Consider the following 14,215-nt stretch of genomic DNA (forward strand, 5'->3'; position numbering starts at 1 on the left):
AGGCTCCGGATGCGCAGGCTCAGCAACCATGGCTCACGGGCCTAGCTGCTCTGCAGCATGTGGGATCTTCCCGGACCGGGGCATGAACCCGTGTCCCCTGCATCAGCAGGCGGACTCTCAACCACTGCGCCACCAGGGAAGCCCGGGTGCAGAATTTTATCAAATATTTTTTCTGCTTCTATTAGGATATATGATTTTTCTCCTTTTTTCTGTTAATATGATGAATTATACAGTTAGTTTTTGAATGATAACCCACTCTTGCACTCCTAGAATAAACCCCACTTGGTCTCTATGCAATACGTTTTTATGTGTGTCTGGATTCTATATGCTAATATTTTGTTTTAGTTTTTACAATTATGTTACGAGAGAGATTAGCCTATGATTTCCTTTTTTGTAATGTCATTGTCAGGTGCTGGTATCAAGGTAATGTTAGCCTCATAATAAGAATTGGGAAGTGAGAATCATTATTGATAAACTATTGACTTCCCAAGCCCAACCCTCCATCTCCGCTAGAATTCTCTCCCCCACATTTCTGTCATGTAGCCCATTAATAGCAGGGAGCTGGCTTCCTCCCAAGACAGCCTGTTTCTTCTCTGGTTCTTTAGATTAAAACGGTCTTCCTAGTATTGTGCTAAAATCTGCCTCTTCCTAAATAGGTAGTTGTGACCCCTGGGACCGCTCAGTGGCCCTTGAGATCTGGAGATTGCCCAAATATGCCCCTCCCAGGCTTCTCCTCTCTGTGGTGAACAGCCCCTGTCTTCATGCAGTGCCCACAGCTGGACTGGGTGGGGAGGTCTCTGTGGGGTAGGTTGAGTTTCCCTGTCTCCTCCCTCTACTCTCCGCTCCAGGAGGCCCTAACCCCTTCTATTCCTGTCCAGTGTTACAAAAGCTCCAAGGACCGGCAGCCACATCTGAGGCTAGCGCTGGATGTCTGCAATGTCATCTACGTGCCCAAGGACAGCCGGCACAAGAGGCACGAGCTGCGCTTCTCCCAGGGAGCTACCGAAGTCCTGGTGCTGGCACTGCAGAGCCGGGAGCAGGCCGAGGAGTGGCTGAAGGTACAGGGGGGCTGTGCCTTCGCCTACCCCCACTCCCTCCTTCCTTCCTCTCTTCCCCGGACCCAGCCCTCAATGGAGTGGGCCCCTGTCACTGGAAGAACAGGCCTTGCTCAGGGGAGAGGGGGTCAGTGCCCTTCACATAAAGCTAGGGCTTTATGTGGAAATGGGCTTCGGACATCTCCAGGAGACAGACCTCAGGCTGGAGACCTGTGTTCCTTCTAGTTATTTGAATCCCCTTTCTAACACGCCTACTGTGGGTTTATCCTACCTGCAACTGTACATCTCCAGGAATGAGGAGCTTAATACCTACAAAGGAAGTTGATTTTATCATTAGACAAGCTAATCCTTTTTCTTCTTTTAATAATGGAGAAATTCTGTCTTACCTTAGGTGAAACGTGCATACTTATCACATCCACCTATGACCCAGCCTCTGCATCTTGCAGCTACACAACAATTTGAGTTACCATGTACTGAGCACTTACTTTGTGCCATGCATTGTGCTAAGAGCTTTATACACATGACTTCATTTACTATTCACAGTGGGACTAATATTGTTCCCATTTTACAGATGAGGAAACTGAGGCACAAAGAGCTTCTATGACTCACCCAAGGTCAACCACCAAGTGGTTCGGGCAAGGATTAGAAGCAAATAAGGAAACCTACTCCAAAAGCGACAGGCAGGGTGGCATACTGATGACAAGGGAGGACTTGGGTGCCACACAGACTTGAGTTCAAGTCCCAGACCTAAGTGGCATTTACTGGCTGTGTGATCTTCTGCAAAGGACTTTGCTTCCCTGTGCCTCAGTTTCTTCCTCTATAAAATGGTTCTTGTAAGGATTCTAGAGAGTACTTGATATAGGGCCTGCCAGGCAGTAAGTCCTGAGTAACTGCCAGTGACTACTCTGCAGTGATGGTGAAGCCCTCACCCCCAGGCCCTTACAGCAGCTCTCCCCTCCTCTGATCTTCCTGCTGGAACAAAGAAACCAAACCCCTCCTTCCCTCCCTCCCCATCCTCCCTTCCTTCCTGTGATAACCAGCTCTCCCACTGGGATGTTTACTGTTTCTCATTACTGCCTTTGTCTCAGGAGGGGAAGGAAGAGAGAGAACCTGCATGCTGGGGTGGGGGTGGGGGAGAGTGCTCTGTCCTCAAGGGGCTGGTTGGGTCAGAAGAAGAAGCCCTAGACCTAGAGTTAGGAGGCCTGCCTTGGCACGCCAGTTAGCCCAGAGGATAGGGCAGGCAGCCATGGCTTCACCTCTCAGAGCCTCATCATCCTTATCTGTAATTTGGGGATCAAGGTGCCCCTGCCCCACAAGGCTGCTGTGGGAATACAATGGGATAATCCACGCAAAGCCACCTGACAGATGAGCAGCAAGTGGTCCGTTATTGTTTCATAGTCTGGATGCTTGTGCTGCATGGCCTCAGGTGAATGCCTTGGAGTCTCAGTTTCCACATCTTTGAAATGGAGAGAATAACCCTGGCTGCCCTGCAGGTTGTTGTAAAGTTCCAACATGTCACAGAAGTGAGTCCTCATGCCTGTGCAGGGCATCCTGGTTCACATGGCCCTTCACACCCATCATCTCACTGGTCCTCACACACCCAAGGACGTAATAAGCAGAGGACCACTAATATCCCCATGTTACAGATGGGGAAACTAAGGCCCAGAGCGGGGAAATTGCTTTCCCAAGGCCACGCAACTAATTAGTAATGGCACCAGGTCTAAAAGCCAAGCCTCTGGGCCCAATTCAAGGGACAGACAAAGAAGAAAGCCTGTTCAGATCCTGACGTGCCCCACAAATGGGGCAGGAGGCCACATCAACCCATCTCTTCCACCCAGTGATCCCAGCTGCTCTGCCTGATGGCCCTGACCAACAGACCCCATTCTTGCTTTTGCCTCCACAGGGTCCCTGCCCACCTGCTCACAGATGTGTGTCCTCTCCACAGGTCATCCGAGAGGTCAGCAAGTCCGTTGGGGGTGCTGAGGGGGCAGATGTGCCCAGATCCCCAGTCCTCCTGTGCAAGGTGGACCTGGACAAGGTACCTCTGTCTTCTCAAGGTTCCCTCTGGGCCAGGCAGTGGGGATTCCACACGGGCTCTGCCCCAGGGGACTCGCAGGCTGGTGGTAAAGCCAGGCATTGACAGTAGGCATTCAATAAATGTCTACTGAATTCATGAATGAATGAATGCCCGTGTCCAAGGTGCAGTACAAGCCTGAGGAGGGAGTGACTACCCTGCCAGGACAGGAAGAGGTCACGTTGGAACTGAGCCATGCAAACTAAATTGAAATTAGTCAGAGAAGGAGTGTGCCCCACTGGCACATAAGTGAAACGGTTGTTTCATAGTCTGTGAGGCCAATGGCAAACATATGCTAATGCCTATGCTTCACCAGGTGCTGTGGGTGATCAAGGGACTCCACCCCAAATCCTAAGGGGAGAGTTAAGACTCCCATACACGGCTTCCCTGGTGGCACAGTGGTTGAGAGTCCGCCTGCCGATGCAGGGGACACGGGTTCATGCCCCGGTCCGGGAAGATCCCACATGCCGCGGAGCGGCTGGGCCCGTGAGCCATGGCCGCTGAGCCTGCGCGTCCGGAGCCTGTGCTCCGCAACGGGAGAGGCCACAGCAGTGAGAGGCCCGCGTACTGCAAAAAAAAAAAAAAAAAAAAAAAAAAAGACTCCCATACATGGGTCTCACATGACATAATAAAGGCTAGCATTATAGAAAATATGACTGTGTGGCCAGGACTGTCCTAAATGCTTTACGTGCATTACCTAATTTAATTTCTACAGCAACTCTGATAAACTACATTTTCAGAAGAGGAAGCCAAGGCACAGAGAGGTTTGCCCAAAGTCACATATAGTTAATAAGGAACAGAGCTAATTGATTTACACACCGCCAGCCTGCCTCTCAAGGGGAGCTTCCTGAGCTCCACTGGACGAGTAGTTAGCATCTGCCGTGCATTGGGTACTGTGCTAGGCACTGGGTGCAGTCCTAACAGTAACAGACACACCCCCTGCCCTCCCAGCAAGGGGTTCAGACATGAATCCAATCACATAGACTTAGAAATGCCAAGCTGTGTAAGCGCCAGGGAGGAAAAGTACCAGGTACCCTGGGAGCACATGACAGGGGCTGATCTTGTCTCAGGGTCAAGAAAGGCTTTCCTGAGGGAGCACAATACAGAGAAGGGTGAAAAATTAGTGAGGAGGGGGAGGGAAAAGGCATTCCAAGCAGGGAGAACAGGCCCTGGAGGAGGAAGAAGCATGGACGGAAAGAGGCCAGTGTGGATGGGTTCGGAGAGAAGGGGAACGTGTCAACTCTATTCGACTGTCCCGGAAAGACGTAGTGAGGGGAAAAGGGCTCATGCTGGCTGGAGGGGCAAGAGGGGTTAGGGAGGTTGGGCACCTATGTTGAGCCTTAAAGAATGGGCAAGACTCTGCCCCACTGGGGCAGAGGTGGACCAAGGGACAGGGGCTGCAAGGGAAGGGAGCAGCAGAAGCAAAGGTGGGGTCAGCAGAGTCATTAGGAGAGGAAGGGTGGAGGGCTCACTCGGCCTTTGCCATTAGTGGAGGCTGAAGGAAAGCAGTGTTGAGGACGTGCGTGTGCGTGTATGAGTGTGAAAGAGTGTGTGTGTGTGTGTGTGTGAAAGAATGTGTGTGTGAGTGTGAAAGAGAGAGTGTGTGTGGACACACACCTGCAGCTGCATGCTGTGGTGCAGTTCAGAGGATGGGTAGAGGGGAGGAAGAGGCAAGCCTGTAGAGATGGGCTCTCCTGTGGCTGAGTGTACAGGGGGAGGGTAGCTAAAATGTTTAGCGTGGTATTGTTGGAGAAGAGTGGGAGTGAGGACGTGGTATAGGTGGCTCTGTCTCTCCATGGATTCCTGTGATTGAGGTGTCATCATCATTAAGTCAATTACAAAGTGCTCACAGTGTTTCTTTGTATTTGCTTTCTATCTTGATGAAAAACTTACCATCTGTACACCATCACAGAATAGAACCATAACTTCTGTCTCACAATTTACAGGGGTGATTCTTTATACTTGACAGTTCTAACCAATTTCTGACAGTTGCCATTTTTCCAGCCTTTGGAAATTGGGGGGAGTACATGGCCTCTCTTATCTCTCCCTGCTTTCTAGTACTATGCTTACAGCAAAGCATCCCTGAGCCTGGTCTGGGGTATCCTTGGCAGGAAAGGTTTAGGGGCCTCAGAGCTCTGTAAGTCCACCTTTTTAAGTTGATGGGTGTCATTTTAGTCTTGTCCTGAGTCTGGCTGGCATAATTTGGCTTCTTAAAGTGAGATGGCCGCATACCACACAGGTGTTAGAAATGATACAGTCTGTTGGCCTCACAGTTTCACTTGGGCCAGTTCCCCGGTACCTCACAGCAGCCCACTGAAAGGGTTGTAATTCAAGTGAGAAGCCTTGGGGAGATGAAAGGATTTTCCCACATTCCCACAGCTAAGTAGAGACTTCATTTCTTCCAAGGTCCATCTGACTACTCTGCACCACTCCGTAATAGGAATGAATGAATGACTGGTCCAGAGTTGGCATAATGAGTAAAAATTAATGTTGGCTGACAATGAAGTTGTTACCATGCTGTGTATGTGCGTCTTTACCATCCTCTCATCCAAGCTAGAATTGTAATGGACTCCTTTCTCATCACCACTCACATTTACTGGTCACCAAGTCCTGTCATAACTATTTTGAAAATGCCAACTCATGTCTTTTTCTCCATCCTCACTGTCGCTTGGTTCATCCCCCTATCAAGTCTCAGCTTGCCCAGGATGACACTCTAAGTGCCTCTTTTGCTTCCAGTCTTGCCCCCCTCTTATCCACCCCCATGATGCCGCTGGGGGCAGCTTCCAAAACCAACTCCATTAGTGTCCCACTTAAATACCTTCTCAGCTCCCCATCTACCAAATGTAGTCCAAACTCCTAGGACATTAATCTCACTCCGTTATATTGAATTCCTCACTCCCCAGATAGACTGTGAGTAACTGGAAGACACAACCATCCTAAGTCATCGTTGTCCTCCTCGTACCAGTACGGTATCAAGCACATGACAGTTGCTGACAAATATCTGTTAGCTAATCCTCACGTACAGGGGTCAGGGGGAGACTGAACCAACAAAGGAGAACTTTCTAAGTGTGCCCTCTGATAGGGGGCTGTCTGTGTCCCTCCCCAGAGGCTGTCCCAAGAGAAGCAGACCTCGGATTCCGACAGCATGGGCCTGAGCGACAACTGTTCCACCCTTGGCCGCGAACACGGTAGGAGCCTCTGGGGGCTCAGGCGGGAAAATGCTAGAGCTGGGAGAGGGCTTGCCACAAGCACACAGTGCAGAGCAGGTCCTGACCACTCTGGAGACCTGGGTGATGTGACCTGGCCTATCCATACCTGGAGCTGTAGGACAAGCCCTCTGTGCAGGCTGAAAGGTTGGGGGGAAGGGCTAGGGGCGGGTGGATCTGGGACTTGGGGCTCCCTCCCTTCCCCTAACCCACCTCCATGGCAACAGGCAAAGGGAAGAAGAGCAGCCTGTCAGAGCTGAAGGGTTCAATGAGCAGGGTTGCGGGCCGCAAGATCACCCGTATCATCAGCTTCTCTAAGAAGAAGGCACTGGCCGATGACCTGCAGACATCCTCTACCGAGGAAGAGGTTCCATGCTGTGGTGGGTACCGGGCATGGGGAGGTGAATTCAGACCCTGTTGATGAGGGCTCCTGGGGCCAAGCCAGGAGACCCTCCAGGCCTAACCTACCTCACTCCCAAGGCAGAGGACAGAATCCTCCTACTGGGAGGCTAACCCCCACTCCATCAATAATCCATGCCCTTCCATCACTTCTCCTCCATGAAGCCCTGACGCCTAACAGAAGGAAAAGCCAACTGGCTCTATTTCTATTCTCCCTGTGACCTTAGTGTCAATCACTGCCCACCTCTGGGCCTCAGCTTCCTCTACTATGACAAGAGGAGAGTATCTTACTTCCCAGTACATAATATGCCAGGTGTTTAAGTTACGGCCCAGTCTTACAAGGATATTTCTTGCTTAAAAATGTTTAAGTACTTTTCATTAGAAATGCATTCAGTGTGAGTTAAAAGGAGTTTGGAAGGAAAAAAACATATGTCTATCTAAATGCAGTTTTCCATGTACCGGAATCCAATAGAAAATCATGTATTTTAGATAAACAGTAATATTCCGCTAACCTGGAAAGAATATTATAAAAGCACATGGCTATAAAGAAATATTTTGTAAGTGGATCAGGACATGTTATGGTAAAAAATAAGTTAAAATCTAAAACGTTGAGGGAATTCTAAACTCGTCAGCCATCAGCCTGTCCCTTACAAGTTTTATAATTCTTTATCTTGGCTAGATGTTTTTGTTCCCACATGCTGCCACCAGGTGTCAGCATCACCCATTATTTTCTGTCTTCAATGAGAGTTTTGACATTTTAGTAGGAAAGGCAAGAGGAAGAGTTGTATCTTTTATTCATTCTGTATGGTAGTTCTGTCCTTTTCATCAAGCTTGGTATAGTCTAAAGGCTGTGCGTGTATGTACAAATATGATTATCAGTCCCCATTTCATAGATAACAAACTGAAACTCAGAGACAGAAGAGGATGCCTGAGGTCACAGACCACGAGTGAGCTGATCCGGGACCCAGAAGGCCTTCTTTCCAGCTAGAGGACAAGGGTTATCCAAGTGCTCTGTCCCCGGGGTGTAGACCCACGCACCCTGACTTGTATCCCCCAGGGCTGTTAGGAGGTCACACCACTGGTCTCCCCCTCCCAGGTTACCTGAATGTGCTGGTGAACCATGGCTGGAAGGAACGCTGGTGCCGCCTAAAGTGCAACACCTTGTATTTCCATAAGGACCGCACGGACCTGCGGACCCACGTGAATGCTATCACCCTCCACGGTTGTGAGGTGGCCCCAAGCTTTGGGCCCAGACACCCATTTGCCTTCAGGATCCTGCGCAACCGGCAGGAGGTCGCCATCTTGGAGGTGAGAGGAGAAAATTCAGGTGGGCCTTGGTGGTAGGAGGTGAGAGGAGCTCTGGCCTGGACTTTGGCTTTTGTCCACAGTACCTAGCTACTGACATTATAGGGACTAAAGAAGAGGGAAAGTAAGCCAGCTGTTGCCAAGTAACCACAGAGTTGCTGGTTAAACTATAGAACACCCACTTAAATTTGAATTTCAGATAAACAACAAATAATTCTTTTTAATAGAAGTACATCCCATATTTGGGACATACCTATACTAAAAAATGATTCACTGTTTATCTGAATCTCGAATTTAACAGAGAATTCTGCATTTTTATTTGTTAAATCTGGCAACCCTAGACCCAAGGTTTGTTTATTCTGCCTTAGAAATATAATCCCAAACCTGCAAGGCGTTTAGTCTGATCTAACTCCAATCTGATTCTGGAATCCTCTCTAAAATTTACTTCCCACCAGTGACTGTTCGCCTCAGATAAACCACTGCCCTTCAAAGTAGCTTGCTCCTCCCACCAAGCAACTAAATTTTTACGAAGATTTTCTCCATATTGAGTTGCAATCCTAAGCTCTGTGAAGGCAGTGACCACACCTGTTCTGCATACTTTTGTTTTTCCAGAACCCACCATGATGTCCAGCACATACTAAGGGCTCAATTAAGAGCTGTTGAACAAATGGCTGAATGACAATGCGATTTCATTTCACCCATTCATTTTTCATACCTACCCACCGGCACCAGCCCTCCTCTCAGGGGTCACCCAGAATATGCTGACTCTCTTTTTACATGTCAATCCTTCAGCTATTTAGAATTTAAAATATTAACTGGGAGGAAAACTTAAACAACTACCCCCTCACATTACAGATAAGAAAACTGAGGCCAGGGTAGGCATGCGCCTCATCCAAAGCTCCACAGAGGATCAATGGCCTCTAGTCTTTTCCTAGAACTAAGACCCAGCCTCTTGGTCTTGTTTTCTTTGCCCAGTACCCACTGCCTGTGTCAGTTCTTAAATTTCAGGAAATATTGACTCTGTAAGTCACTTTTACTTTTGATAGTTTGAGATGGGTCTCTTATTTCTCTTCAGTTAAACAAAGAGCTTTCTGGCAAAAAGTGTGCTTTTTAAATTCAAATTCAGTATTTGTGTGCTAACTTGATTTTATAATGATGCTCTTTAAATAAGAACATAAGTAGGGCTTCCCTGGTGGCGCAGTGGTTGAGAGTCCGCCTGCCGATGCGGGGGACACGGGTTCGTGCCCCGGTCCGGGAAGATCCCACATGCCGCGGAGCGGCTGGGCCCGTGAGCCATGGCCGCTGAGCCTGTGCGTCCGGAGCCTGTGCTCCGCAACGGGAGAGGCCACAACAGAGAGAGGCCCGCGTAGCACAAAAAAAAAAAAAAAACATAAGTATATGTTTAGTTGACCAGCAACTTCTTGGAGATTTTCCTGTATACAGTACTATATATAATTGGCATTTATAATACAAGAAAAAAATTTGATTGGGTTATGTGATAAATAGCCTCCTCATTTAATAAAAAGCAAATATTAAAAAAAAATTCAGAGAACACCTGAATTTTGTTTTCATATCCAAATGGTCAGAAAGGCTCTGAGGATAGTGAGTGAGGTTATGTGTCTTAGAGAGGTAGTCAGGGAGGGCTTCTCTGAGGAGGTAGCCTTAGAGCAAAGACCTGAATAGAGGGAAAGTGGGAGCCACTTGGGTTTCTGGATGTGTGTTCTAGTCTTGCTCCTCTTGGATCCCTAAGTATTGGGTACGTAACAGATACTATACGAATATGGGTTTGGCTGAAGTGAGCAGGTAGCCAGAGGCTCTGATGGTGCCAAAGTGAACCCAGCTTGTGCCTCCTCTCCCTCAGGCAAGCTGCTCCGAGGACATGGGCCGCTGGCTCGGGCTGCTGCTGGTGGAGATGGGCTCCAAAGTCACTCCCGAAGCGCTGCATTATGACTACGTGGACGTGGAGACCTTAACCAGCATCGTCAGTGCAGGGCGCAACTCCTTCCTGTGAGGGCCAGCACCCCATGGCCCACAGCCATGCGCAACCTTTCCTATCTCAGCTCCCTCTCAGAGGCGGAGTCCAGCTTTGGGAATGGGAGGGGAGGGAGGAAGGGCTGAGAAAGGCTGCTTCCTTGGGAAGTCAGAGTGGGTGCCTTCCTCTTCTAGCAGGCAGGAGTGAGCTGGTTAAAGGAGGTAGCCCAGGGTCAGGGGACACTGTGGACGGAATGAGCCAGAAAGGAGAACCTTTTTTGTACAGTGGCCTGCGCTCTGCTCTCATGCCATGGAAACTTAGCGTCCCCATACCCTTGAGCTTCTGGGCGGGCACAGGGCTGGTGTGCAGAGTTTGGCATTAAAAGTACCATATTCAAGTCACGGTTCTATCACGACCAACAGCTTGGGCTGGTTGCTTGCCAGCCTGGATCCTCTGTTTTCTCGCTTATAAAATGGAGGTGATGAATCACCTGCTTCCTGAGTTGTTATGAGAATCCCATGGGTCCCTGCCTATAAAGCTCTTAACACATCAATGTCCTAGTGCTGCCTGGCATGGTTGCTATCACTAACTTTCTGACCTCCATTAAAAGGTGCTGCCAGAATCAAATGAGAGAATGGACAGGAAAGCACTGTAAGCTGCATAAGTATCACTGTCACCACCATCATCATCAGTCCTTGTATTTTCTAGATATGCAAGATCCTGCCAGGATCAGTGGCCTGAGCCCCGAGTCTATGATGATGTTCCTTATGAAAAGATGCAGGTACGGTCCCTTGGGACTTCGGGGAACATGGCAAAAGCCACTTATTAGCTCTCCCTCACTACTCCTTTTTTCCTTTGCCTCAGAGAGATCATTTTCGTTTAACCAGCAGCTAGAAGGCGGGGGAGAGGGGACCTTCTTACGACAGACCATGGCTCAGGGGAAAGAATCTCTGGAACAGGAGACTGAGCAGTACAGTGGAAAGATACCCTGACCAGGAAGAAGAAAGCGCTCTGCATCTATAAAGCACTGCTCCAGTCTGAGCAAGGTGTTGGACTGTCCACCCCTGTTTACTGCTCTGTGAATTGACTGATTCAGTAGTGTCTCAGGGGGATGATAACTGGGTGGCTGCCCCCAGAGGCCTTTACCTGGTGGCAACCACAGTCTAGGCTTCAGCTCCCAGGACACTCTCCCTGTCTTGCTCACTAAACCAAGGAGATGCCAGCTTATTAATTTACAGTGAGGCCTCTGTAGCCATTACTTGACCCATACTGCTCCGCAGCACGCCCTGTGGCTTCTCCTGCCACGGGAGAGCCAGAGGATGACATGATGACATTCTGATCAGACAGTGGTTGGTGGGTCAGGCCTCACAGCTAGAGGAGAGAGAGAGGGAATCAAGCTTCCAAGGAAAGCAGATGTGTTTGCGGGCCAGGACCCCTGCCTTGGACAGTGCTGGATGACACTCTGAGCTCTCACCTCTAGGACTCCCTTTGCTACTAGAAACTTCTCCAGCCATCCTTCTGTCTATATGGTCTTTTTCAGACTCATATGAACCATTAGATGCAGCTTGAGACTGTTCTCAGCTGCAGAGTTTAGTAGCAAGACAGCTTAGTGCTTAAGGACATGAACCTTGCACTCAGGGCTGAGTCCAAGTTACCTTGGGCTTCATTTCTCTGGTCCTCACTTCCTGGCTCCACATAAATATGATAAAAGCTACCTGATAGGACTATTGCAAAAACTAAATGAAATGCTTTATGGAAAAAACTTAGCACAGTACCTGGACATTGGAAGGTCTTATACAGAGGAGTAAATAGTACTGTTTTTATCAACAGCAGTATTGTATGACATTATTATCATATTCCACTCATGGTTTCCTGAGCTTTGACAAGATTTTGAGTGTTCTCACGACTCTTCATGCAAAAATGTATAGCCAGTCTATTAAGTTATGTCAGTTCTACCATTGGCTGATCTCATCTATGACTTTTTTTTTAACCTAAGACTTTATATTAGCAATTTGGAAAACTTGAAGGATTCGTCCAAATGATGTGAGGACAAAAATATCTATGATAAATCAAATATGGTCACCCACGGTCTTTTGAGACTTCCTAATTTTCCTCTCAGCAGAAATTCCAGTTTAGGGTTGCCTTCTGCTGCCCCCCACAGGAAGGTATGAGGATCAAGTAATACACTGCTAGTGCAAGTGGTTTATAAACTGTTGAGGGCTGCACACATCTAAAACTGTAAGGCCAAGATCTCAGAGGTCATGTAGTACTCAGTCACTGAGCGCGCACCAGAAAGCACCTACACTGAGGATTCTGAGCCCACCCACACTTTACCTTCTCCTTCCATCTCTCACCCAGGATGAGGAGCCTGAGCGTCCCTCTGGAGCCCAGATCAAGCGCCATGCCTCCACCTGCAGTGAGAAGTCCCATCGGGCAGACCCACAGGTCAAAGTCAAGCGCCACGCCTCCAGTGAGTTCTGTGTGCAAGGGAAGAAGGGAGGGAAATAGTCCGGGACAGGGGCGGGGTCGGGGGGGGTGTCTCAAAATCAGATCCTTGCTGGGGTCACGCGGGTAAATAAGTGAAGAGAGGTATAAGAAAATACTCTAAGAAAAATAACAGCACAAGCAGAGTGATAAAGGGCAGCTAGCAGGTGGCCTCAGAGGGGAAACAACAGAGAATGGGTTGGGGGAGACTGAAGGAAACTGCAGTGCTCAGATCCCAGCTCTAGGGGCCGCTACTACTTAGCTCCAGCCAAGGCCCCCATGCAGCAATGCCAGCCCAGATTTGCCAATTATTCAAAAGAGACCAGAAATCTACTTATTTTTTAATATAAGCAACGATTGAAAACTTTTAACACTACATAAAGCCATATATATATGGCTTACGTCTGTGTCCCAGCCCAAGCTCTGCCTAGCACGCCATAGGAGCTTGCTGAATTGCCTGATCGCCACACTGCACAATAATGACTAACTATGCCAGACAACTCTATGTAAGTTCTCTATGATTCCCAACATTAATCTCTACTCCTGTATGATTTATCTTTATGAGCAAGCCAGCTTCCTGTAGGACAGCATGTCCTGAGTCTTTTATTTGTTGTTTTTACTTTCTTCTCTCGTACTTGAACAAAGTCAAGTTCTAGTCTTTGCTTTTTGAAGATTTATTTTTTAAAATACTTTTCTTTATGATAGCTCCATTTCATTAGCGTAGATAATCTCTTCTGGGAGTCAGGAGACCTATATTCCATTCCTCACTTGGTCACTAAATTACTGTGTAACTTTGGAAAAGTCCCCTCCCCTCTCCAGAGAGTTTCCCCTCTGAGCAATTAGAGGTTTGTTGTGTAGCATTCCTTATACTGTATGATCAGAGACACTAGAAATACAGGGCCTTATGAAATGCCCATTTCAAGATGGGAAACTAAATTGAAATAAGCATGTAAGATTGAAGAAATCATAAAACATAAAAAAAAAAACCCAAAAGCGAAGATAACAAAAAACAGACTCTTTCTTCAAATTAAATCTTACATTGAAGCCCAGTTTATAAGAGAGAGAGAAAAGTGGAGCTGCTTTGCCTGGAGTCTGGAGGCCCACTTGGCCTCTCCTTTGCCCCACATGGTAGCCTGTTACCCATCACTATGAAATCATAGGGCTCCTTGCAGACAGTTGGAAACTATGGATCTAGTCCAAAAATGTTTTTCAGATGAAGGAACTGAAGAACATAAGAGAAAGGTCTTACCCAAGATCATGTATTAACTACCTACTGCTACATAACAAATTACCCAAAACTTCATAGCTCAAAACCTAAGTGTGTGTTATGTCAGTGTTCTGTGGGTCAGGAATCCCGGGGCAGCTTAGTTAGGTAGTTCTAAATTGGGGTCTCTTGTGAGGTCACAGTCAAGACGTCAGCTGGTCATTTGAAGTCATCTGAAGGCTTGACACGCTGGAGGATCTGCTCCCAAGATGGTTGATTTGTATGCCTGGCAAGTTTGGGCTGGCTTTTGGAAGGAGGCCTCAGTTCCTTGCCAGGAGGACCCCACCATTGGGCTGCTTGTCCTCATGACAAGACAGCTGGCTTCCCCCAGAGCAAGTGACCCAGGAAGGAGGTACAGGGCAGAAGCTGCAATGTTTTTGTGAACTAGCTTTTGTGATAATTTCTGCCATATCCTAATGGTTACACAGGTCAGCTTATCTAGTGTGGGAAGGGACT

General features: G+C 48.1%; 1 protein-coding gene and 1 long non-coding RNA gene across 3 annotated transcripts in view; one reads left to right on the plus strand and one right to left on the minus strand.

Annotated features, from left to right (window-relative positions):
* The window catches only part of LOC115847468 (uncharacterized), a 115,177-nt gene that overhangs the window by 93,033 nt on the left and 7,929 nt on the right, over positions 1-14,215 (minus strand). The window lies entirely within an intron of this gene.
* The window catches only part of AFAP1L1 (actin filament associated protein 1 like 1), a 72,828-nt gene that overhangs the window by 34,504 nt on the left and 24,109 nt on the right, over positions 1-14,215 (plus strand). Inside the window, exons 8-15 of one of the 2 annotated variants that reach the window (XM_030847322.2) lie at positions 879-1,058; positions 3,001-3,093; positions 6,212-6,317; positions 6,563-6,715; positions 7,831-8,042; positions 9,901-10,046; positions 10,720-10,792; positions 12,370-12,481. In XM_030847322.2, the coding sequence (XP_030703182.1) occupies positions 879-1,058; positions 3,001-3,093; positions 6,212-6,317; positions 6,563-6,715; positions 7,831-8,042; positions 9,901-10,046; positions 10,720-10,792; positions 12,370-12,481 (1,075 nt within the window). The remainder of the gene's footprint in view (positions 1-878; positions 1,059-3,000; positions 3,094-6,211; positions 6,318-6,562; positions 6,716-7,830; positions 8,043-9,900; positions 10,047-10,719; positions 10,793-12,369; positions 12,482-14,215) is intronic. The other variant, XM_030847323.2, reaches the window with a different exon arrangement.

Source organism: Globicephala melas, chromosome 3 (assembly GCF_963455315.2).
Source record: "Globicephala melas chromosome 3, mGloMel1.2, whole genome shotgun sequence".
Lineage (NCBI taxonomy): Eukaryota > Metazoa > Chordata > Mammalia > Artiodactyla > Delphinidae > Globicephala > Globicephala melas.